This window comes from Primulina eburnea, chromosome 6 (genome assembly GCF_022965805.1).
Source record: "Primulina eburnea isolate SZY01 chromosome 6, ASM2296580v1, whole genome shotgun sequence".
Classification (NCBI taxonomy): domain Eukaryota; kingdom Viridiplantae; phylum Streptophyta; class Magnoliopsida; order Lamiales; family Gesneriaceae; genus Primulina; species Primulina eburnea.
In genome coordinates, this window is record NC_133106.1 from 32,402,684 (window position 1) to 32,429,453 (window position 26,770).

General features: G+C 30.9%; 2 protein-coding genes across 2 annotated transcripts; one reads left to right on the forward strand and one right to left on the reverse strand.

The window, feature by feature from the left end:
* The first annotated feature begins 12,791 nt into the window (after window positions 1-12,791).
* On the forward strand, window positions 12,792-14,971 carry LOC140834358 (cytochrome P450 711A1). The gene is made up of 5 exons (XM_073199188.1): window positions 12,792-13,143; window positions 13,325-13,477; window positions 13,566-14,346; window positions 14,431-14,526; window positions 14,642-14,971. The coding sequence occupies exons 1-5, from the start codon at window positions 12,878-12,880 to the stop codon at window positions 14,969-14,971; spliced, it is 1,626 nt and encodes a 541-aa protein (XP_073055289.1). The 5' UTR covers window positions 12,792-12,877.
* A 23-nt stretch (window positions 14,972-14,994) lies between these two features.
* On the reverse strand, window positions 14,995-17,450 carry LOC140834359 (protein IQ-DOMAIN 6-like). Its single transcript, XM_073199190.1, has 5 exons — window positions 17,071-17,450; window positions 16,332-16,583; window positions 15,986-16,213; window positions 15,801-15,914; window positions 14,995-15,709 (listed from the first exon to the last, which is right to left on the reverse strand). The coding sequence occupies exons 1-5, from the start codon at window positions 17,134-17,136 to the stop codon at window positions 15,164-15,166; spliced, it is 1,206 nt and encodes a 401-aa protein (XP_073055291.1). The 5' UTR covers window positions 17,137-17,450; the 3' UTR covers window positions 14,995-15,163.
* Window positions 17,451-26,770: the final 9,320 nt, after the last annotated feature.

Sequence of the window (26,770 nt, forward strand, 5' to 3'; positions counted from 1 at the left end):
TAATCCACGACAACACCAAAGCATTGCATCTATCCCACTGATGGAAGGTTGGGTGATCAAGGAGAGGCCTTTTATACGTTCCATCAATAAATCCAGTCTTATTTTTTGCACGTAATGCAATGAGCATTGCTCGACTCCACACTCCGTAATTGTCAATGCCACTCAAATGATCAGTAACGAGACACATACCAGGAGTATCGGATGGATGAATGTAGAGTGGATCATTGAATCCAATATTAGTCGCCATGTCAAAAAAAATCTCGATCGAAGCTTCCAGTAAAACAATTGGAGTTGTTTATGCACAAATCTTCACACCTGGACTGAGGCGAAGCAAAAATTGTAAAATTGAAGGATGATCGATTGCTCTGATACCATGTTAAAGCATGAAACTTATGCGGAAGAAAAAGGAAAACTCCATTGCCGAACTTCCAGAAGGAAGAGAATTTTATATCGTAAGAAAAGGAGGGAAAATTGTTAACCGACTAAAAGTGAGATTTACAAGTATTTATACTACTCTAAAGAAGTAAAAGCGTATTTGTCTAAAACGTGTTTACACATTTCTTTTAACTCTCAACAGTTGTATCCTGCCGGAGCTATGGACACTATTTTTTATAGGCAAAAACTTGTGTTAAACGATCTTACGGGTCGTATTGTGTGAGACGGATCTCTTATTTGAATCATCCATGAAAGTATATATTTTTTATGCTAAGAGTAATAATTTTTATTGTGAATATCGGTAGGATTGATCTGTCTCACGTATAAAGATTCGTGAGACCGTTTTATAAAAATCTACTCTTTTTTATATTAAAGAAATATTTTTTTCGGTTTCTTTTAGGACTCTGTTTTTGTTTTTGTTTTTTTTTTTTTTTATATATATATCAATTGTTTCTTTTAGGACTTACACTCATTTACCTTAATACAATATATTTGATATAACCTACAAAAAACGGGAGTTGGTGTTGAAATTCATTAATTTACAAGATAAATCATATTGTTTAACCGACCAATAATTAAAAAAATTAAAATAAAATATTTAATTTAAAAATGTTAGGTAATTTTTCTTTCATTTGTACTCCTTTTATTTTTTCAAAAAAATTCTTTATTTAAATATCTGTTGGTTTATTAATAAAAAATGTATTTGTATCAGTTTATTTTATTTTTTGCTAATCATATGACTAATGAAAAATAATAATCATAGTTGGGATTTTGATAATAATAATTTGAATATGCAAAATTCTTTAATTTTTTGTACGCAAAATTCTTGAACTATTGTTCTTTTTAATTTATATTTTTAAAAAATCATTATTTATTTAAATATATGTATGTTTTAGTTTTTAAAAAGTAAGGGAGACATGCATGTCTGCTTGTCTATTTTTTTAATTATTCTACTAGTATTGTGATTAATAAAAAATAATAATGATATTTGGAATATAATAAATTGAAATATGAAAAATTCTTGAATTTTTGTACGTAAAATTCTTTAATTTGTACTCTTTTTTTGCAAAAATTCAATTAACTATTTATTTAAATATGCATTGACTTATTTTTCGGAAAAATAAAAGTAGGTGTGTATGTGTTTGTCACCTTATTGTTTTTCATTACACTAGTAATATGATTAATAAAAGTAAGAATGATATTTTGAATAATAATGATAACAATAAATGGACAGATTATTATTACACAAAATATTATTATATATATTTTTATCAATCATATTATTAAAAATAAAATATCAAAAATCGTTTGACCGACACACGAACACCTTTTGTTTTTTCAAAAACTAAATCAAAGCATATTAAATAAATAAAATAATTTTTTTTTCAGAAAAATATAAAAAAAAGTGTAACTTTCTAAAGAAAAATTACCTAACATTATAAAGTAAAAATAAAATAAAAAATGATTGACCGGCTCACCAATTTATTTTCTCTCGTTCGTTTTTGTGCGAACTAAGAGAGCTTGTCCTAACACCTTAGAATTTAAATTTCTCGTAGTTCGCAGTGTTGGGATATAAAAATTGTTTTTATTAGGAAAACGATCGAATCGTGTTGATTGATATTTATATTTTAAAATATTGTTGATAGGTAATGACTCAATTTAATTATTCAATTTATTATTAAGGCTCAAATTAATTATAAATGTCATGTCCGCTATACAGTCAAAAAAATATATAAATAATAGATGATTCTCATTAGTTAGGGGAGACGAGTAATGTGACCAGGTGCAGGGGCGGATTTAGTGTAGGACGAACGGGAGCCACGACCCCCCCAAAAAATTTGAAAAAAAAAATTAGTATATAGCGACGGGTTTAACCAAACCGTCGCCGATCTAGATCTGCGACGGTTATTGTAAAAACCGTCGCTATATTGCGACGATTTTTGTCAAAACCGTACGTTGTTAAGAAACGTACTGTTGATGTTTTGTTCAATGTAACCCGTAGAATTTTTGTCTTTTCCCTTTTAAATTTTTGTTTGTCTTTTGTAAGCGGCCCCCCAGTGTCGAAATCATATATCCGCCCCTGACCAGGTGCAATGTTTCCATTTTTCTTTTAAAATAAAATTTTGCGTTAGTTGGAGTTTGAATACTTTTCATGATAATGACGTTGTATTATTTGTTAATATGGATTATTATATTAGAATAATAAATTTATATAAAGTAAGGGATATTATTATTTAAGGAAACGTTCCAGCTTGAGATATAGCTACTGATCTACTTCAATTAATCAAACAGTCCTATTTTGATTTCAATTCAAGCGGCCTTCTTATATTTCTAGCCTATATACCTAGACAAAAAGTTGTGTGAGACGGTTTCACGAGTCGTATTTTATGAGACATATCTCTTATTTAGGTCATCTATAAAAAAATATTACTTTTTATGCTAAGAATATTACTTTTATTGTGAATATCAGTAGGGTTGATCAGTTTCACAGATAAAGATTCGTGAGACCGTCTCACAAGAGACCTACTTATATACCTAACGGTTAAATTATTCCGTGCCGAATTGCAATTTTGGTTTAATGTATTTGTTTTTTTTTTTTTATGATTTTGACACTTTAAATTGTCATATTTCGATTTTAAATCCGTAAATCTTGGTTTATTAATATTGTTTGTATCGCTGATGTGAAATCGATAAAAATTGACTTACCAACGATTCGTCATTGCTACTACATGAAGAGTATCTATAAAATAATTAAATCGCGAACAATTTAAATATACATAAGGAGCTAACATCTAATCTTGAAATGACCTAAATTATAAAATAAAAAGAGGAATATATACAAAGAAAAATGAAATCTTCATATTATTTATTGAATAATGGACGTAATTATCAAATGGAAATGTGACATATTTCTCAATATTTTATCATTAAAATTGAATCAGATTAATTAAACTCGGAATCTTCTACTTCCAACTTCATAACATAATCAAAAAAAAAAATTTATTATTCAAACAAATATTAGGTCTTTGAACTTCGCCGAAATAATTTAAAATTCATGTTTTGTTAGTGCTAAATAATGATAATAAAGGGGAGAAATCGGCAGCCGACGCCATCATTTATACACTTTTTGTCACTTTCCTTCCACGAGGCGTGGAGACCTTTGGCTTTTGTGGGGGAGGCAACATACGTAATGGGACCATTGATGTTGAAGCATCGACTCGGCGGAGTCATTACCCCCTCGTATTTGCTAGTTACATCTCTCGTCATGTGCGCAAATTAATTGTAGCATACGCACACGAAGATGCAAGTGTCAAATTCATTGAATTATACAAGGTAAGTGGACAAAAGAAAATCGGGAAATTGGCCTTCAGTTCCTAGCCGTTGATTTTTTTTGTGTTCAATCTCTGGGTACTTTTTTAGTACCACATTTCTACATGAAGTGTACCACATTTTGTATGGCATAGTACTACAATTTTGTGGGTAGGGAGTGAACCCAAAGAAATGTTTTGATTGAGAATTTTTCACCAACTTCCCCGAAGAAAAATCGAGTTTTAATTATGATTTATTTTTGTGTGTCAAGATATGTTTTTTTTTTCCTTTTCTTCAGCAACTTTTCATTGATATTTTTTGTGAATTACCACTCGAACTGTAATCCAAGCTTGTTATAAATTTTTCAGGTGTCGGGTTTGAAGAAAATGAATCTAGATATATAGAAAACGAACTATAAAGAATAAATTATGAAATATATATAGATGATATTGATCCATTAATTAACGATAGAAATGATATAATTAAATCAATATCAGATATAAGAGTATGTCTCTTGTGAGACGGTCTCACGAATCTTTATCCATGAAACGGATCAATCATACCGATATTCACAATAAAAAGTAATATTTTTTTATGGATGACCAAAATAAGATATACGTCTAACAAAAAACTTACGTGAGACCGTTTCACGTAAGTTTTTGCCGAGATTTATAATTAAATATGAAATGTTAGCATACGTATAAATGCACCTGCCATACAAAGTCTTCCTTTGTCCGATTCTTACATTCAGCCTCTGAGCTGATAATGTTTGGTTGGTAGCAAAGGTTAGACATCGGTTAGGGGAAACATTTTCTGGATTCCAGCTAAGTGAAAGTGCGTTGAGTCGTTTGTGATTACATGTTTTGTTTCAATCTCTGTAATTTTTAGCTACAAATTAGAAGATTTTTTCCTAATGATTTAAAATTATTTTTTTGAGATTTTTTATTTTTAAAAAACTTATGATATTCTACAATTTGCCTCAATTTTTATGAATATTTTTGGAGATTATTAGAATGTGAAATTTTATTTATATACCTGTTTTCAAGAGTTTCGAATAGGGGTGTTCAAACTTCGGAAAAGAAAAAACCGAAAATCCAAACCGAAAAAACCGAACACCGAACCGAAAGTCGAATTTTGTAATTCAAATATAAATATTAAAATCGAAATTTATTTGGTTCGGTTTCGGATTATATATGTCAAAACCGAAAAAACCGAAATTTCATTAAATTAATAATTTTTTTAAATTTTTATTTATATTATATATTTTGATATGATATTTAGTGAATGAAAAACCATTTTGAACAATTTTTAGTTGATTGTTGTTTGTTTAATTAATTTAGACCTTATATTTAAATATTTTACTAAGAAAACATATAGAAAGTTAACATATTATATTTTATAATATATTTATATTATTAATTTAAATAATTATACCAAAACCGAAATAACCGAACCGAACCGAAGAAAAATGGTTCGGATTAGGATTATATATTTCTAAAACCGAAAAAACCGAAATAAAAAACCGAAAACCGAACCGAACCGACCGATGAACGCTCCTAACTTTCGAATGTAATTCATAAAATATAAATAATATTTTATGACATCATTTATTTATTTTTAAATATTTCATAGTTTTTACAATTTACATCACCGGCGAGTTTTAACATATTTTGTGTATTTGTAAAAATTCTCACTTGTTTTTTTAAAATTTTTTATTAATCTTACATAAATTTTCAACCATTCATATTATAACAAGATAAATTAATTTTGATACATAATATTCAAAATATATTAATAATTATATAAATATTTTGTTGATGATATTTGCACCCAAATTTAGATAATTGAAAGAGAAAAATATTATATAAGAGTTGAAGATATTGTTGTCATTATAATAAAAATTAAGTTTTGAAATAATTTTTATCTTAACAATCAAACTTTCAATATGCCAAAAATCACTTTTTACTTCAGATAATATCTGAAGTAATAGGGTACTTAAGTGCCGAAGTATATGGACGTGAAGTAATAGATGTACCTTTTACTTCGCATAATACTCGAAGTTGTAGTATTGAAAATACCGAAGTCTTTTGGCCGATTTTGGGAGAAAAACCGGTCCAAAATTGGACCGGTGTCGAAGTAATAAATGTGTTTTACTTCATCGATTACAGTGAATAATGAAGTAGTATATCATATAACTTCCTCTTAATTATTATTTAGCGACGGAATTCATGTTCAAAACCGTCGCTATTTTGCGACAGAATTCATGTTCAAAACCGTCGCTATTTTGCGACAGAAGTAATGTTAAATACCGTCGCTAGTGTGCGACGGAATTGATATCAAAAACCGTCGCTACTTAGCGACGGGGTTCATATGAGTTCCGTCGCTAATATGTTAGGTAAATTAAACAAAAATTTAATAAATCTGTGTTATGAATTGGTGCGGTAAAATATAAAAAATTTAATAAATCTGTGTTATAATTGGTACAATCGTGTAAAAGATAAAAATTTTAAGTATCGTAAAGTGGTAAAATCGTGTAAGAAATAAAAATTTTAAGTGTTGTGAAATTGTAAAATCGTGTAAGTGATAAAAATTTTAAGTGTTGTGAAGTTGTAAAATTGTGTAAGTGAAAAAAAATTTTAATTGTTGTGAAGTGAAGTGGAAGAAATTGGAGAGAATTTGTATGTATTTATAGAGAGTGATGGAAGAAAATAGAGGGAAAAAGAGGGGGGATTGAATTTTTTTGAAAATGGCAACGGTTTTAGTAAAAACCGTCGCAACATTTTAAATCGGCGACGGTTAAAATGGAGGGAAATATATCCGGGGTGGAATTTTTTTGAAAATGACGACGGTGTTCTTTTAACCGTCGCCAAATTTGTAATCGGCGACGGTTGACTTTAACCTGTCGCTACTTTTAGCGACGGTCAAATAACAACCGTCGCTAAATATAGCGACAGTTTTTAAAAAACAGTCGCTAGTTTTAAATATGCGACGGGTGTTATTTGACCGTCGCTAAAATTAGCGACGGGTTAAATTAAACCGTCGCCGATTTAAAATTTGACGACGGTTTAAACAATCCGTCGCATGTTTTAATCTTTTTACTTCCCTCAGTCTTATTTTCATTATTTTTTACTTCATCAAAATTGATATGCCGAAGTAAAATATATAAAAAAAATACAGTGAAGCCCGTGTTTTTAAACATCCGAAGTAAAATATATTATTTTGCTTCGCTTGTGTTATTAATGAAGTTATTGGTAATATATTACTTCGTAATTTATATTTGCCGAAGTAACGTCTGGCGAAGTAAAATGTCATTTTTCACATAGTGTTTAGCATATATTCGTTTTGGACTTTAATTTCCAAACATTCTCTACTCTGTTTCTCATCCATTTACTTATAATTTTTAAAAGAATCACTTCAAAATAAATAAAAGTTCTTCCAAACACTCCTTTAGTTTTATTTTATTTCGTATTTTTTCTGTAAATATAAGATCTAACGCTTTCAAATTTCCCAAAACCTATAATAAGTAGTAATTATATAATTCAAATATTTTTAAACTATATAACAAACCAAATATTATACGTTTCAATTTCTTTTGCCAAAAACTACATTTAGTAGTAATTTTGAATTCAGAATCTTTAAAACCATATAATGTCTAAACATTACGCTTCAATCTCTCTTTTAATATGGACAATTATTACTCCCCGACCGTACATATTTGATCACGATTTTTGTCGATCTCGTCTATCCATTTTGAGAGCATGTTCTATTGAAATACATTATTTCACGGATCGTTTTAGTTATTTATTACAATAGGCCTATCTACGGTCTTGTGTGTATGGGCGTTTTGTTTCTTGGTTTGTTGTGTATTTCGATCATGTTTATGAATTATTGTGTCGTAATAATACAGATTGTTCGTTAACTCTCCTTTATTTGTGAATATTAATTAGTAGGTCTTGTTGTTGTCCTTGAGCTACTAATCTAGCCTCTTAGATTAATTTATCTTAGATTAATTTATGAGACAGATATTCGATCCGACTCGATTTATAAAAAAAATATTGTTTCTGGGTATATATTGTGGGGGAGATGGGGGCCAAAGTGAATGTACATAGTGTGCATGAAGTCATGCATTTCTGAACCGTTGTTGGTGCAATTTTGTTGTCTGCCATCACCAAATAATATTTATGATAATGCCCCTTGTTTCGAACTTCTTTTTTGCTTAAATATCAATTGAATTCGAGTTTATTTTAGTTAGGTACGAAATCACCATTGTTTAATAGCGAATTTTGGCATGCATAATTACACTTTTATTATATTATTATAGATTTAATTTAAAGCCCCTCAACTTTGTTAACAATAACAATAGTAATGTATAAGTGTCGGATCCTTGCACATTGTAAAGTCAAGATCGAGCTGTCGTATGACATCATGATAGAGTGAACAAATGGATGAAACCTCTTTTGAGACATTTTAGGTTCAATGTTGATGCAAGTTTTCATGACTAGAAATATATGTTTCTAGTGTGAGAGCAGTGACTAGAAATCACCATGGAATCCAGGGTACTTGCATTCGAGTTTAGTGATTGCAGCAGAATTCAACGTTATTCTTTTTGGCTTGAAGCTCGCTATGCAAGATAATTATCGCAATGTGTGGGTATTTTCAGATTCAATCAAACTGTTCTTGTGTTGACAGATCATTCGAACATTATCAATCATGATGATTCTCTTATCTTGAACATTTGGGAGCTTCTCCATTTGCCTGTTGTTTGAAAATTCAAAATTCGTAATTTTATAGAGATTCGAACACAATCGCTCATTGTTTAACACATTTTGTTATGTCCTATCCTCCACCGTTTACTTGGGATATATGAAGGTATTTTATCCATCTTGGTTGATGGACTTAACTTTTTCATGATTTGTCTAATGAATATATTGGTTTCCGTTTTTTTTAAAAAAATTGTTATTTTGATTTCCGATCTATATACATTATGTGTGAATGTGAGGTTTAAATGGAGGGAGAAAAAAAAACTAAAGAGAAATGAAAGTTTAAAATTGATCATTTGATTTTGATTGATCTCACATATTTTTTTTTTTTTTTGAAATTAGATTATTTATTGAATATGATGTATTAAAATATAACAATTGACCCGATTTATACCGAGAAAAGGAAATAATCGATTCAGTCAAGTTAAATATAAATTGTTTATGTATATATATATATATATATATTTAAAAAAAACCGAATGAATTAAAAGGAGAATATGGAGAACTTGGATGTCGAGGGATGTTTGACTTTAACACAAGACACCACACATGGGTGACACAGACGAATGACGTGTGGTGTTTGTAAGTTGCACATATAACAAGTCATCCTCCGTTTCTTCTGTATTTCCTACGTTGTCCGCACGGAAATTGGTCATATATATATATATATATACATATATATATATATATATATATATATATATATTAAGGATGAGGCCCTAATAATAACCGTTCTATGAAGACACAAACTTTCTTTCTTGTTTTATCCTTTTTAATTTTTACTATTAATTATTTTATTATAGTTGAGCCCCTAATAATAACCGCTTTATGAGGACACCAACTTTCTTTCTTATTTTACCTTTTCTCATTTTTTATATTATATTTTTTCTTAACAAATAATATTATATTCATCGTAATACGGTAACTGCTCACGTGAAAAATAATATTATTTCTTCTCTAAACTAGCCACCGTGAAAAATAAACTATCTTCTTTATGTTGTGACGTCATTATATTGTAATATCATTAATATTTAATATATTAACCACATGTATTCAGTACATACGCAACGCGTGTGCCACGGTTACTAGTATATATATATATATATATATATATATATATATATATATATATATATATATATATATATATATATATATATATTTGACTATATATATAAGGATGTCAAATTGAGTCGGGTTGAAGTAAGGGTGTTATAAAAAAAATTCCAGACCAGAACTTGAACTAGAACTAAGGATGGTATATCAGATTGCACCGAAAATTATATACCATATTCCGTACCAAAAATTACATTATAAGAAAATTTATACCAATACTCTACCGAAATTAATTCGGTATGCCAAATTTGGACACATATAACCAGCATACCGATTATACCGAAATTGTACTGTTTTATATCCAAAAAATCTATATATTTATAAAATTTTATAAATTTATTGTTTTAAAATATTATATATTTTAAATTTTTTATATATTTTTTCGGTATTTTGGTATATACCGAAATTTTCAAATTACATACGGTCATCGTACCGAAATATTCGGTATTGTTAACGTACCGTACCGAAATCTTTGGTATTTTTTCTCACCTCTAATTAGAACAAACCCGATCAACCCGGATTGATTTTTCACGATACAACATTAATATACTATTATTTCATTTTAATGAAATGATAAAATAAAAATAAAAAATTCAAAACACATGAAAATCATGATATTTTAATTTAAACACATAATAAAAAAAACTAGACTAAATATGATAATTATTTGTCATTGATTCAAATATTTAAAGTTAAGATTCTAATAATAATTGTCTAAACAATTAATTAATCCAAAAAGAAACAACTGTTCAGAAAAGATTGAAACATCAAGGAAAAAAATTTATGATAGGATATCAATATAAAATAAAAAGTTATCAAAATCACAAAATAACATTAAAATAAATCTTGAATATTTTGAATTTGCATTATAAATGTATAAACAAGGAACAAATAGAAGCTTCAATTTGCATTATAAGAAAGAGGTTGATACGACCATAAAATATGAATCGAGAACACAAATCAAAACTCTATTCGAAAATCTAACCGTTCATATTTTCTTCATGCATGATGTTTATTGGATTTATTTTATAATAATTTTTACAAACGATACTTGTTTGAGCAAACTGCAGAACGATTTATAACACCAAATATAACATAAGATTTGCCGTCTTTCAAGGGTCAGTGGGGGGGGGGGGGGGGGGGGGGGGGGTGTCATCTTTGCATTCAATCAACTTACTATTTCTACTTTATTTCTAAACAATCTTTTAGCTGCATATTCTTACTTTATGTAAAGACTCATAATAATTATTATTATGTTTTATAAATTTTGAATCTTTGACTAATGAATATTGTATAGACAATGTCCACAAATTATTTGTCGTCCATTCAATCTTTATTAAGACATCGATTGGGTCGTGAGACGAGACAATGAATCATGTGCTAATAATTGAAAGGCAAATAATAACATAATTTTTTTTACAACTTTACTTGTTGTATAACTTAAGTCAAACGTCGAATGATGAAATTATGGGTTAAAAGATGTCTTACAATTTTCATATACTTGATATATAAATTGTTATATACCATAAATTTTTCGATAATATAATTGCTAAAATTCATAAACTTGGAACGTACAATAAAATTAGTATGTCAGGCCATTTCTCTGTGATTTGGGCCGTACGGAACGAAAGCGTAAGCAATTTGAACGCAGTTAAGTTCATTAATTTGTTAATAGTCGGTAGAGAAATTGAAGGGTCCATGAATTTTGGACCTAACGAATTCACGGCCCAAGAGCACGTAATTTTTCATGTTATATATTTTGAAAATATTAAAAAGTTATTTTAAAATTGAAAATATGAAAATATTTATTTTAAATTATAAATTTTAATTAAGGTATTTAAAACGTCAAAATTTTGTTGACCTATGAATAGTGGTGCCGGGGATAAAATATTAAAATTCTAGAATTTAAAATTACTTCAGTTTTTCTGCTTATCAACTTTATAACAATTAAACAAGTTATATGATAGTATGTGTTTTATGATACGGTCATTCAAGTGTAGAGTGGGTATCGTGTGAGACCGTCTCATGGATACTAATATGCGAGACATGTTAACCCTACCGATATTCAAAATAAAAAGTAATATTCTTAGCATAAAAAGTAATAATTTTTCATTTATGATCCAAATAAAAGATACGTCTCACAAATACAACCCGTGAGACCGTCTCACACAAGTTTTTGTCTCAAGTGTATGTCCATGAGATGTGTTCAGCAGATCCATATTTTTTATAAAAAAAATAATAGTTTTGATATAAAACTAATATTTTTTTATTTGGTCCGGTCAGACTCCCGTCTCACGAAATTTACCCTCGAAATTTATGTGTTTTTTCCACGAGGATGTTGACGGTCATATGTGCTATGAAGATGCATAAAATGGACTTGGGGAGTCTCAACTCTCAATAATTTATTAACAAAATAAAATAATTATAATGATAATAATATAAAATTTCAAAGTCATCATCCATCCTCCGGAGTATGAATTCATGAAAGCAACTTCAATTTTTGAATGGAATTTACATGGTGCGTACAAGTGGTCAAATAATGACAAATTTGAGAATGAAGAATCTAAAGCAAATATCATTGTCATGCCAAAAAAAGATACCTTGATATATTGTCAAAGCCAAGTCTTTGGATAGTTGGTTTGCAAGAATAAGATACCCTAGCAGGATGCTTGGTCTAACCAATCGTTTTTGGACAAATTTCAACTCAAATTATGCCATTTATGATTTTATATTCTCGCATTATCAAATTTCAATTTTAATAATTTTTTTTGTTTTTTAATATCAGATATAAAGAAAATTATAATTTTTCATTTACTCGTCATGCCCGTCGATATGGAAACATAGCTTACATCATTTACAACTCTGATAACCTATTTGTTGCATGTCAAGAATGCCAATCTTGAAGTTATTGAAATATGATTGCAAAGTAAAGATAGTCAACCCCCCAAGATCCACTTCAATAAAATATTTGCAACATTATAGATTTAGGTCCCCCACCATTTTGCCTCATTATATTTCCTTCAACAAGGACAAACATCAAGAAAATACTATTCTAAGCTCCGAGTATATTTTTATATTACATAGACATCATAATTTATAAAATAATAGAATTTCGACAACCAAGAATAATTAAATCTTTGAATATATGACACATATTGAATCGAAAAAGCCTCCTTTAAATTCCAACATCTTTTACAAGAATTTCACCTTTCCTGAGTTCTGTTTCCGTCCTCTGTTTCTTCCCTCCCTCCTCTAAAATGGAGATTTCACGAGCAAATTTTCAAGTCTTTACAGATACAGTACTGTCTTCAATAATCAAGACTCCTATACTATCATCATCATCTGTATTCACAGTTTTAGCCCTTTTGGCTGGGGTTTTGGTGTACTTCTATGGACCTTATTGGGGTGTTAGAAAAGTTCCTGGCCCTCCCGCAATGCCTTTAGTCGGCCATCTCCCTTTGCTTGCTAAACATGGACCGGAAGTTTTCTCCATTCTTGCAAAGAAATATGGTCCTGTTTTCAGGTCTATGATATCTGATTCCTTGTTTTTTTCGTCGTGTTTTTGTAACAAATGCATTATGTTTATGCAGATTTTTCACTTGTGAATTGTGTCGCATTCATCTTGGTTTTTGGTTTAATTTCAAGAAATTTGTTTTCCGGGGCTGAAGTTGACGAAGAACTGAAATGATAGTGTTGAAAAACAGGTTTCATATGGGGAGACAGCCACTGGTGATCGTAGCAGATCCTGAACTTTGTAGAGAAGTTGGTATAAAAAAGTTCAAATACATTTCAAACAGAAGCATCCCTTCTCCTATAGCATCTTCACCTCTTCATCAAAAAGGCCTGTTCTTCACCAAGTAATTTACACATGATCTCTAAAAATTGTTGCCAATTTTTCATCCAAATCATATTTTTGTGTCATCTGACGTCGTTTTTTTCCACCAGGGATTCTCGATGGTCAGTTATGAGAAACACGATACTAGCGGTTTACCAGCCATCTCACCTAGCCAAGTTGGTCCCCACCATGCAAGAAATCATTGAATCTGCAACCCAAAATCTTGAATCTAAACAAGATTTCACCTTTTCAGAACTTTCCATCAAATTAGCCACAGATGTGATTGGACAAGCTGCATTTGGAGTGGATTTTGGCCTCTCTAAACCAAAAATAACTCATGATTCTGTTGAAAAAAAGGACGATGATGATGTAGAATTAGATCAAGTTCAGAAATTCATAAACCAGCATATTTACTCCACAACACAGCTTAAAATGGACTTATCTGGCTCGTTTTCAATCATATTAGGCCTACTAATTCCTATCCTCCAGGAACCCTTTCGTCAAATCCTTAAGAGGATTCCTGGAACCATGGACTGGAAAGTAGATCAAACGAACCAGAATCTGAGTCGCCAGCTCGATCAGATTGTTGAGAGGAAGATGAAAGATAAAGAACGTGGCTCAAAGGATTTCTTGTCCCTTATACTTAGTGCAAGAGAAACAGAGGCGAATTCGAAGAAAATATTTACACCAGATTATATTAGTGCAGCAACGTACGAGCATTTGTTGGCTGGATCAGCAACAACATCGTTCACATTATCTACGATTATTTATCTTGTTGCTGGCCATCCAAACGTCGAAAAGAAGTTGATAGATGAGATCGACGCCTTTGCTCCACATGATCAGATGCCTAGCTCTCATGATCTTCAACATAAGTTTCCATACATTGATCAGGCCAGTTACTGTTATATGTTACCTGATATCACAGTACTGAAAATCAAAGCTGAAAAGTGTTGTTTTCTTGATTCCCGAATGCAGGTGATTAAAGAAGCCATGCGGTTTTATACAGTTTCTCCCTTAGTTGCAAGAGAAACATCAGCCGAAGTTAATATTGGAGGCTATGTCCTCCCTAAGGTGCAGCATGATATCCTTCATTTTATTTTATGCTAAATTCATCTAGCGTTTTTAGCCTAATCTTCAGAATAATGCATGGTTACTTAATAGAATGATCCGTGTTAACAACATGCAGGGAACATGGGTTTGGTTAGCTCTCGGAGTTCTCGCGAAAGATCCAAGAAACTTCCCAGAACCAGACAAGTTTATACCAGAGAGGTTCGATCCAAACTGCCAAGAGGAAAAGAAAAGGCACCCTTATGCCAACATTCCGTTTGGAATCGGACCTCGAGCATGCATCGGACAGAAATTCTCCTTGCAAGAAATCAAACTTTCAATGATTCATTTGTACAGAAAGTATGTGTTCCGGCATTCATCAGAGATGGAGAATCCGTTGGAGCTCGAGTATGGCATAGTTCTTAATTTCAAAAATGGTGTTAAGGTTCAAGCCATCAGTCGTGTGTGAATGTGATGCTTATCTCATAATAATGAATGCGTAAACAACATATTCATGATTAAATAGCGCACTCAAATGGTCTCAATCATAATATGCAGCTTTACAAAATTCAGAACTAAAATCACACCTCAAGTCTTGCAGTTTTTTGCATCATCATCTTCACAACAAGCTGTTGTGAGTTCATTACAAATATTATAATACTTAATCTTCTCCCTCACACAACTTTCTCGAAAACATGTCCATGTTCGGCCTTTCGGTTCTGTGGTTCCTCTGCTTGGCTTTGGTAGCTTCTGTCATGTTCATATAATTCGGCCTACACCTATTGCTCTCATCAGTTAAATCGGAAGCAGTGTTTCTCGAAGCTGGAGTTGTCGTAGTGAAAATTGAGGATGAAGCCGAGCAGCTCTCATCATACCTAAAGTCAGAACTTGGGCTAGAATACGAGTGATTAGCCGCCAGTGGAGGCCTCGCTGATATCCTCTTGGAAACATTATTTTTCTTGACTTTCAAAGAAGCGGGATCAGACAACCTCGAAACCTTGCCTTTCTCGAAATCCATGTTCCTAGTTACCGGAGTAGTCTCCAACAGTTCAGAATTATATTGTTCGATGAATCTGTTTTCCCAAGGCTTTGCAGCCATCCATCGCTCTAGCCAGCTCCAGCCTAAGCTATTCTTGCTTAATTCGTCACTTTTCAACGAGGGAACAGAGGCTTTTGAGGTAGAAGACACACTCTGGCTCAACTTCCACTACAAAAAGGAGTTGAATATAATAAATAAAACATCCAAAAGAAGAAACGGAGAAATGAAAAAGGATCCAATGTTGTAGCCCACTCAATACCTTCTGGGCCAGAGAGTATGCAAGTGCCCTCTCTCTCTTGACAGCACCATCTTGCTTCATTTGTATCTTTACCTTAACATCTTCAATTGTTCCTCTGCTGTCACACCACCCTTCCTGAAAATTTGGTACAAGAAAAATAAATTATCGAACACAACACGAAATATCGAAGTGCACGGTGTACTCACCTCAGCATGTTTCAAGTGGTCGTCCTTTCTGCGGTGCTCATCGATTATCTTCTGCACAGCCTGTCCATCCACAGACATGCGTACTTGACAAGCTCTGACTCGAGCTTGCACACGAACTAGAGCTTGCATGCATCTAAGAGTCACAGCAGCTTGTTTCCGAACCTGCCGGCCACGAACTATGGCTTGCAGTCTCACCAGTCCTCTCAAAGCCCTTAAAGCTCTTCTTGCCTAGATGAAAAGGAAAATCGTTCCAGTAAAAATTAGATCGGACAAAGCTATATTTACAAATTCATATTCCAAGATAAAAACCAAAGTTTTCTGATTTTAAAAAGTAAAAAAAACCCACCAGGAAACCTCTGAATGCAGTTTGGATTCTAATGGCAGCCCACTCTTGCCTCACGATCCTGAAATCTTTTGGAGCTGCCCTAACAACCGTAACCATTGCTGCAGTAAACGCATCATTTCTCATTGGAGAGGAATCCGAAGAGACGTCTGAAACAAATCCCCCATTTCTTCTGAAGCCTTTCCATGATCTACCAAGATCCCCGGATGAACTCCTCCACAGCATCCATTTCTTGCTCTTTCCACCCACCTTTTCCTTTCATTAACAAAGGTCAAAAACAGAAAAGGAAAGAGAAGTCAGCAGGGTTATCACAGATTCGATTGAAAATAAAAATTTAAATCAGGAAATATCAATAAATAAATAAAAACTTTATCTGAGTTTATTATGAACGTTTATGGTAGCCGCAAGTTTAAATTTGGAGTCTACTTTTGGGGTAATAAAGAATGAATAGATAGATTCAACACCAACAAAAGATTTTTAATGAAGTGAATACATCAGGTACGCATGCAAAATCGACAAAGATAGTAAATTTAGTGGATGCAAGCAGTAAATGCCTTTTGATTCACCTTTTACTTAGCTGCATCACTGAAGAAAAGAGAAGAAAAACACGAGAGGAACATAGATTTCATAGTTTATAGATTAATGAAGCGGGAAATATTATTTTAAATTCTATGAACTTGAAACAGTACCATTTAACTTATGCAACCAAGAAGAAAAGAGATAGATTTTTCGCTTAGCTTACGAGGTCATCTTTATCAGATTTCTTGAGCCCGATCAACGCTTTAACCCATTTTCCTGAAGTCCCCATTTGCAGTCTTTTGAATCCTCAAAACTCAAAGGATCATGAAATGACAAGTTTGGAGAAAGAGCAAATTACAGACATTCCAAAACTAAGTGGGTAGAATAAAAGAGAGGAATTCTGTGTATTAATGAAACTGTGAAGCATCTGATTGGTGAGGACCAGAGCCTTTAAGCGCTGAGCGTAAACACAGCTGTTCTTGCTTAAAAAGCATACGGCATAAAACTTAAAGTTACGTGCATTTATGGAACCAAGACAAGAAGTCTCTAAAACGACTAAGAATTTCAAAAAATAAAATTAACTATTTCATTGATACAATCTTCATTTCCTTTTTTACGAAATGGCCCTGCAAATCATATTGGCGATTAATCTTGGAATTTAATTTATATATATATATAAAGTGCGATGTGGGGTACGGTACGTGGAGAGTGGTGGCGAGTACTGTTCGTTGTGTCCAACGAGGGATTGAGCCGTTGGTGTGTTTTGCATTTGAATTCAAAACTGGACACGATCAGTGGCGTGATGGGTTACCCACGATTTTCGACAGTAATTACGAGAATATATATAGCATAAAAAGGTGCAAGCTGCCAAGAGGACAGAAATCGCCAAAAGCAATTAACTGCTTTGCAGTGAAGAAAGGTGCTGTCTTTTGTTTCTTTTTTACAGCAAAATTTGAAAGCTTGTGACCATTTTCTTGTTTTAGAGATACATGGGTTGGGTTAGACATAACACGATAATTTTGATTTTACTTTACAGTCCCAATACATTTTCATTTTATGGAGATGGGCGATGGTATGCAAGGGTGATATACCGTATTGTACTCAGAATCCTATATCGTTTATCGTACCGAAAATTACGATATAAGAAAATTCATACTGATATCGTACCGAAAATTTCGTATGGAACATTTACTTGTAAACAACTACACATGTGCATTACATCTTACTTATTATTAAAAAACAAATAATATAATGCAAATCCAATAATATTTATTTTTTTTAAGTTTCTGGTTATGACTAAAATAATATATGATCTTTATCCTTTGAAATACACGAGCTCGAAGTAGCTCTATCCCTGGACCTTTATCGAACCCAGCAACTGAAATTGACAAGACGGAGATGGAAAGCTGTCTCTCCAGGTTTATTGCAAGGACTGAACAATAAAAGCCTTACATTTCTTTATGAATGTGTTGTTCATCAATTGTCTATATTTATGTATCTATTATTCAAATATCACTTATTTAATGAATACATAATTTTCATATGATTAATCATACAGAGTAAGGGTTCGTTTGATTGGTAGGATGTGATAATTGAATGATTAATAATTATATTGATAATTATTTGATAGGATAAGATATTAAATTTGAGATATACGTAATAGCATGTGTGGTGTAAAATTAACAAGATTGATAAATTCATGATAGATATACTAATGACCAAAATACCTTCCATCTTAATATTTATTTTCTTTCTCAATATCGTTTCCCCTCCCCAAACCTACGTCCTTTTCTTCGGGAGAACACAAGGCAATTGGAAAATGTCTCTATTTCGATCGTCCGTGAAGATTGGCAGCTGAGTTCAGATCCGTGAAAGATCTGAAATGAAGAGTCAACAGAAAGCTGGAGCATGTTGTTGTGAGTTAAATTTATTTCTTTTATTGGTGAGATTTGACACGATTTCTTCAAACGTCGTTCCATCCATTTATACAAAACGAGATTTACATGAGAGAACATGTTTATTTTGTTAATTTTCGAATTTCTTAGTCAAGTAATCTTATCTTCACGATTTCAACATAAAGTAATTTTATTAAGCGTCTCTTGTTATTGTTTCTTAATACCAACCTATTAATGTCTAGTACACTGTAAGACGAGGTCCTTGTTTTTGGTAGTTACTTTTTAAAAAATTATTAGCAGCAAAATATAAAAACACACCCAACAAAGGAAAAAAAATTTAAAATCCGTTTCTACAATATATTTCAAGAAGAAAACGAAAACAGACAACGATAAATTGTGGGCAAATCGACGGCAAAAGGCGTCACGCAGCAGCTAAAAAATCAACAATCACAATAAAAAACGAAGCTAGAATTTATCAATATTTACTTTCAAATGCGCTTGGAATTACTTCAGATCTATGTTGGAAGTGGGGATTTGGTTGTCCCCTCTCGATCTCGAACGTCTTCAATAGTGGTCAAGGGCACCAGTCGGCAAAAGAAATTGGGAGAATGACGTGAAGAATACCCACATGCAAGTTGGAAATTGACATCAGGGGTATTTTGGTCATTAAAATTTTTTGGGGTAGCCGGATTGTTTTAATCGGTCTTCAATGCATGGATTTATTGTCAAACCAAAACAGTGAAATTGTCAATGAAATAATCAATCTGAAATCCAAAAGTGAAAGCAAACAAAATATTAATAGTCAATCCAAACTTAATACTAGCTACCAAACTGACCCTAAGTGAATATCACCTAAGTCGTAAGCACAAAAGTGAACATAGTTGATATAAGTTTCGTACCAATCGTTACCAAACTGGCCCTAAGTGAATATCACCTAAGCCGTAAGCACAAAAGTGAACATAGTTGATATAAGTTTCGTACCGATCGTGTCCATCTATATGTCTGTCACTGAGTTGATACTAGACGAGATAAACCATATCAACATGGTTCAAACATATTTTAAGTTATCTTTTTAGTATAATGTAGAACATAATGTTATTTCAAATTTTTATGGATAGAATTTATTTCTAATTAATTAATAAATTTGGTTAGTGTAAAGGAGAACATATAATGTGTTGCGTATACGAAACGGCAAACCCAAAGTTAATTTTCATATTAAACTTTGTTGAGGGCATTCCTCCTTACGAGGTTGAAATAAATCTTCCTGTCGTTTTTGTCGGCTACCAGCAATTACATAAAAATTTTATTTTTTCAATTATCGAAATATATAATCCAATTTATATATTTTGTAGCATTTTTTTATTGTTTTTCTATTAATATAGTCTTACTAATATGTGATTTGTTTTGAAAAATATTTCCTAAAAGGGCGCTTTGAGAAAAAAGATTTTGAAAAATTCTCGGAATTTGACCCCTTTTTAATAAAATATCTTCTACTTTAAAACATGTTTTGCATTGAATTTTTTGGATCACCGTGTAATTTAGCTGTAAAAAGACATTGAAATATTTATTTATCCGAAGTCGACGTCGTTTGGGGGACAAAAGATAAATATTAGCAATTACAATAAATCCAGTGGTATATATATAATATATCCAGTCAAGGTTTGAATTGACAACTTGACTTGATTATGTCTATATAATATATTGACAATTTGTCACGTATAAATTTTGAAGCCAATTATTAATAATTTTTTTCCAATTTTGCTTGTGACCGATTAGGTAATTGTTTGACAAATTCGAGTTTCGTACACATCGGACACATATATTTAATTTCTCAAAAACAACAAATTATATATCTATGCAAAAACAGAGGTGGAGGAAACATTAAAATAATAGAGGCAAGACAAAACATCGTTTCTTATTTAATTTGGACATACGAGGAAGAAATTATAGTTTATAAAATTTCGTACAAGAGTCACTTAATATGCATTGTGCTGTTACACAGTAATATGCAACGATAAAGTAAAGAAAACTATTCCTAAGAAACCAGTCATGAACAATATGAGAAAAAAATACAGTACACCAAAACTAAAATAAATTAAACCGAGACATGTATGAAGTTCAGGCGATCAAGATGAGGGTATTTTCTCTCAAATATATGTACCTAATCTCTCAAATCTATAAACGTATTTGTTTGTAAGACAAATATAAGTACTCGTTTTTTGCCTTGGTACTTCTCGATGATGTCTTTGCAGAGATTAGGGTTTAGGGTAGGCTTGCAAAGCTCGTGGATCAACATGGCCTTGGTTAGGGTTTGTTTGGGCGTTGCGGTCTCGAGATGTTGAATGGAGAAGATGAGAGTACGAGGAAGAACAAGAAAATGTTGACAACGTAACTGAGAGTTTTATCTATATCTATATACCTATAAAAGTGTGTGTAATTGACATTGTTTTCCGATTGTACATCGACAAGACCCTTCGTGCAAATTTGAACAAAATAAAACTTATTATTAATGTAATGTAAAGATAAAAATAATAGGACATAAATGTCTCATCATTACTAATAATTAATTGACATTTAGAGCCTTATAATTTCACTATTATAAACTTTAATTTCTTACCATGAAGGACTCATGATAACCTATATAAGTGTGGATCATTGCCTTTAAATGTTTTATTTTTTTAATTTTCTCTTTACATCATATTTTATTATTTAATGCAAATTTGTAATTATATTTTTATTTTATTTTTATTTAAGTAATAAATTATAGTATCACAAGAAGAAATACGAAAATATTAATTATATATGCAATAAGAAGAATAACGCGATAAGTATATAATAATATAATAATATGAAGTTTAATACTAACACATATTTTTTGGTATTTTAACTAAGAATCGAAAATAAAGAGTTTAATAAATTATTTAGGAGAATTTTTATCAACAATTATGAGTGTTAATACATTAATAATATCATAAAATATGAATATCTTAGAAGAATTCAAATAGTTTAGTTATAATAAAAAATTAAAGATTTTAATAACATTTTTTTAAAAAATTATATATCAAACAAATTTATACATTCAATGAACAAAATTTGGTAGTATTTGAAACATCAGCTAAGAATGTTTAAGATTTAGGTAATAAGGGTCTAAAGGTAAACTCGACCATAGTTTTCAAGAACACTGAAACGAAAAACAGAAATAAAATTTTCTTTTGACTTCAGTTCCGAAACCTGCTATCATAATATATAAATTTAAGGTATAACTGTTAAACAATTAATTCTACCGTCTCACATACTGTACAACTATTTTATTTAATATTTAAAATAATAGCAATTTTTTTTAAAAAATTATAATGTCAGACAAATTTATAAATTCAATACACAAAATTTGGTAGTATGCGATCTTTTGATTTATAATTTTTAATTTATATATATGTTTTTTTAATTATACATGAAATTTTAACAAAATAAAAAATCTACAGCCAAGTAGGTAACATAAATATTGCATATAATTTGACTATGATAGAACTCTAAAACTTAAAAATAAATGATTTCAAATGTTCCATACTACGACCTATTTGATATTAAAAAATGGATCATAAAATTAACTGTTTGAATTTTAATTTGACAAAAAATTCTAAAGTAAATTATATAAGTTCTTAATTAATTTATTTTTCTAATATAACAAGAGATTAAACTCAAATACATAACAAAATGATATAAATTATTTTTTTATAAAATCAAATTTTTTATTTTTATCATATAATTGGTATTTACGTGCATCGCACGTGCTTAGTACAATAACTAACATACTTTATAAGTTTTTTAACAAAGAATTGAAAGTAAAGAGTGTAATTTTGATTTTTAAAAGATAGTACAATTTCAAAAAAAATATGAAAAAAAATCATTTATAAGGAATATATATGTTATATGTATAATTATTTTATTAAATTTTATAACTAAAAAATTACATGTATTACTTGTAAAATCAATCATCAATCAAAACTTTAATATATAATTCATGAAAAGAGATTTAATGAGCAATAAAAAGACTCTAAGTTATTTTCTACTTAAAAACAATATATGATATAATCTTTATAATAAATATAATTATAATATTCATTGATTATCATTTGTCAAAGTATCAGAATTTTACATATGATTTTAATATCTTTATTTAATTATTTTGAAATTAAACTAATTAATTCAATATATACAAAAATAACATTTTTTTTTATAAAAGTTTATTTTTTTTGTTATATTTCAAATTTTATTAATGGTGAAAATCATACAAATAGTTTAAAATATATATTTAATAGTTATTATATGAGTTTATTTGATATTTATCATATAATCTTATTTGAATGTGCATTTTTTTAACAAGAAATTAATGTCATCAATGTTAGTCTACGAAAGATCAATATATAGAATTTATTAGCAATGATATAGAATTTTAAAAATAAAAAGTAAAAAAATATTTTAGGAGGTTAAATTAAATATTATGAGTTATATTTTACTATCAATATTAATATTTCATTTGTTTAATATTGTTTTTATGAGTTAGTCACATTGATATTAAATTGATAATTATTTGTCTTTAGTATACTTCACTTTTGTAGGTTATGATTTATACATTGGTAAAATCCATAAGTTGGTTGATTTTTAGGTTATTATGCTTTATAAGTGGTGTTTGAATATATAATTTTTTTAAAAAATTATTTCAGTTCATTTTGTTCTATATATTATGTTTATTATAATTTATATAACATAAAATCAACTGCTTGAATTTTAATTTGATAAATAATTTTGAAAGTAAGTTATATAAGTGCTTATAAATCGTCTAATATGATAATAAATTATGCCCATATAAATAACAAAACGATTCAAATTGTTATTTTTTAGAAAATCAAAATATTTTAATTTTTATAATATAATTGATATTACATGCAACGCACGTGCATCAAGCTAGTCATATATAAATTTATTGATGATTTCTTGGTTAGACAACTTTGATTGTTTGTTCTTATATAGATATATTTAGTGGCAAAACTTGTGTGAGACGGTCTCACGGGTCGTATTTGTGAGACAGATCTCTTATTTGGGTCACCCATGAAAAAGTATTATTTTTTATGCTAAAAGTATTACTTTTTATTGTGAATATAGGTAAGGCTGACCCGTCTCACATATTATGATCCGTGAGACGGTCTCACATGAGACCTACTCATATTCATTAAACATGATTTTTTTTCAGGTTTTATTCTTACTTTCTATTTAGGGTGTGGGTCATATGCATTAAAGTTTTTTGTGAAATATGAGTTGTGAGAAATAGTGTGTGTATGTGTGTATAATGGCAAATAATTATGAGTTATGACTATATAGAGGAAAATTTATTGAACATTTTAGGTTACATTCAGGATGACATTTTTTTCCAAAGTAATAGAGAAAAAGAATATGTAAATAGATTCAAATGTATTTTTTATAATTTATCAAAAAAAAAAAAAAAAAACTGCACCGTTGCACTTCATATGTTCGATATGAATAAAATTTTAATGCTAATTGCTAACATGATACTACACAAATCTTGAAGGTCTTGTTGTCAACCTTAAGCATACACGGTAGCTTTAGTTCTTTTGCAAAATATCTGTCAAGACTCACACAATTCGATCCGTCGGATGGCTTGTGTTGTTGGTTACTAATCCCTTCCGCAGCGTTTGGTAGCATGGATTAGGTAGGTTTGTATTTTTTGTCCATGTTAATCCATTGTTTGGTACAATTTTAAGTAACCCCACTCAATCTCCTCTGCACTGGATTGTGTTGTACAAGGTTGGTTAAATTAAACTCACGCCACATGCCAATATTAATAGTCCTTCCATTTATCCTACATATATTTTCCTATAATACCCCTTACTACAAAATAAACCCCACCGAAGACTTGACCGCCAAATCAACATTAGCTTCCGAAGGAAGAAAAGGGAGTGGGTTATATATTTGCTGTTCACGGCGAAATCTTCCGGAATCAGGTAATTATTGTTTAAATTTTATGTTTGACACTACAAATTTCGGAAGTTGTTTTCAAAATTTTGTTTTCAATGGTGAAATTTTCGAATGTTGATTGCGACATTTTGCAGAAATCTGAGGAGTGTATGACTGTATAGTTGAATGAGCTTTCTTTATGTTCTTGGTTTCTGCCAAAAATTTGTGCTTTCGGTAGTTTTTGTTGACATATTTCCTTTGTAAAATTACTATTCTACTGAGTTTGTTTTTCGAGTTTTTGTATATTATTTCATTACGGTCGAACACCAAATCTTATTAAGCATCTGTCAATTTATTACTTCAGCCCGTATGATATATGTGCGTGTGACAACCGATTTTTAACTGGAACAGTCGGATTCAACTAGAACACATCACGATACAGAGATGTTCGGAAACAAATCCTACATCTATGCGGAGTTATTTCCGTTCATCGCGGCTAGGGTTTTAATCGAAGAGATTGTGTGGAGAAAATGAGTCCAAGGCAATGGGCGGATAGGTATAAAAAATGTTGTTAAAATATTAATTATAAAAAAGGTGAAAGGGTAGTTTGGGTAATTCGAATTTAATCCATTAGTTAGTCACACCCTTAAAAATCTCACCAAACACAACAACAAAGATTTGAGCACACCTACAAATCTTTACATAATCATAGTACTCCCTGATCTGTTTAGTTATCAGGGTTATCGTGCCAAGGTTGGATTTGAATCGGTTTTCGGAGAGGAGAATGAAATAGCTGAAGCTGTGGAAGAGGGACTCGAGAAGTTGATGTGCCGGATAGACCCCATAAAGTTTAAACATCGGGTTTCTTCTCAATTTTTGGTGTGTTATTTTGGGCCATGGTTGTTTGCGTAGGTCACTTCTGCTTATAGGTTGAAAGTGGACATAGAACTGGATGTTAATGTAAGAGAGAGCCATATACATATAAATGCAGGGAAGAACGAATGCTGATTCAATACTCGAAGCTAATATTGTAACAGGTCGATCCTTGGTCCCAATTTTTGATGCAGGTATTGTTTGAACTAGCATCCAATTAAGCAAGCGTTTTCATTCCCAACGAATAACATATGTGTTCTTTTTTTAAAGGTTTTGATTCTCTTCAAGAATTCTTTAGGTTATCGCTGGCTATGCAACCGGATAAATCCATGCAGCACAAGGACTAATCCAATGCTCAGGATTGATCTAATTCTTATGCAACATCATGTCTCGAGAGCATGCATCATTTCTATTTCCTTTCAAGTGTGTTTGTCCTGCTATTTTCATCTCAAATACGTCTGGATCAAAAGAAAGGCCATTGTTGATCATTAAACAACTTATCATGTAGACTTACTTTTGTCGTCCCTCTGCATATCCATTCCTATCTGTCATCAGTTCTTTGTGATTGTTTCTGTGGGAAATCAGATTGTTATAAATTGAAAACACAACTCCTAAAACTCCAGTTCTCAACTTACCTTAGTTGTTAATATTACCTACTACTGTTCAGTGACAAGTAAAGAAATCTGAATGTTTTTCAATGATAGTACAGCTGCTAGGTCCTGATCGCTGTCAGTGAAAACGCAGAAGCTGAAAATATTGTGCAAATCACGAAGGCAGGAGAAGAAACAGAGTCCCAAAAATTATCAAGGCTCAGCGCCAACCAATAGTCGATGGCTCACATAAGAGTATGCTCCACATCTCCGGAAGCATGACCCGAACTACATCCAAGGATGTATTCAATATTTTTCTACTACCTCATACCTTCAACAAGATGAGGGATATTGGAACAGATTCAACACAATCTTCTACTGTGCAAAAGTGGTCTGAAATAGCCAATAGGCTTGATGTGGTGTGGGGGGTTGCATAACGTTGAAACCAGGTTCATTCTATGATTAGTTGGAGATTGGTGCATGGTTTTGATGAAGTGGAAATAATCGGAATTGTTTCGTTTTCTTGCAAAAAGATATGTTTTTGCAATGCAAAAGAGTATGTGATCCATAAAAGTATTGACTGATATAATCA

Bases quoted from the DNA above. Each gene is read 5' to 3' on its own strand.
- LOC140834358 (XM_073199188.1), top strand. From the start codon at position 12,878: ATGGAGATTTCACGAGCAAATTTTCAAGTCTTTACAGATACAGTACTG. The intron at 13,144-13,324 runs GTCTATGATATC...GTTGAAAAACAG, and splicing joins AAATATGGTCCTGTTTTCAG to GTTTCATATGGGGAGACAGC. The intron at 14,527-14,641 runs GTGCAGCATGAT...AACAACATGCAG, and splicing joins GAGGCTATGTCCTCCCTAAG to GGAACATGGGTTTGGTTAGC.
- LOC140834359 (XM_073199190.1), bottom strand. From the start codon at position 17,136: ATGGGGACTTCAGGAAAATGGGTTAAAGCGTTGATCGGGCTCAAGAAA. The intron at 16,584-17,070 runs GTAAGCTAAGCG...TGTTAATGAAAG, and splicing joins AATCTGATAAAGATGACCTC to GAAAAGGTGGGTGGAAAGAG. The intron at 15,915-15,985 runs GTGAGTACACCG...CCAAATTTTCAG, and splicing joins ACCACTTGAAACATGCTGAG to GAAGGGTGGTGTGACAGCAG.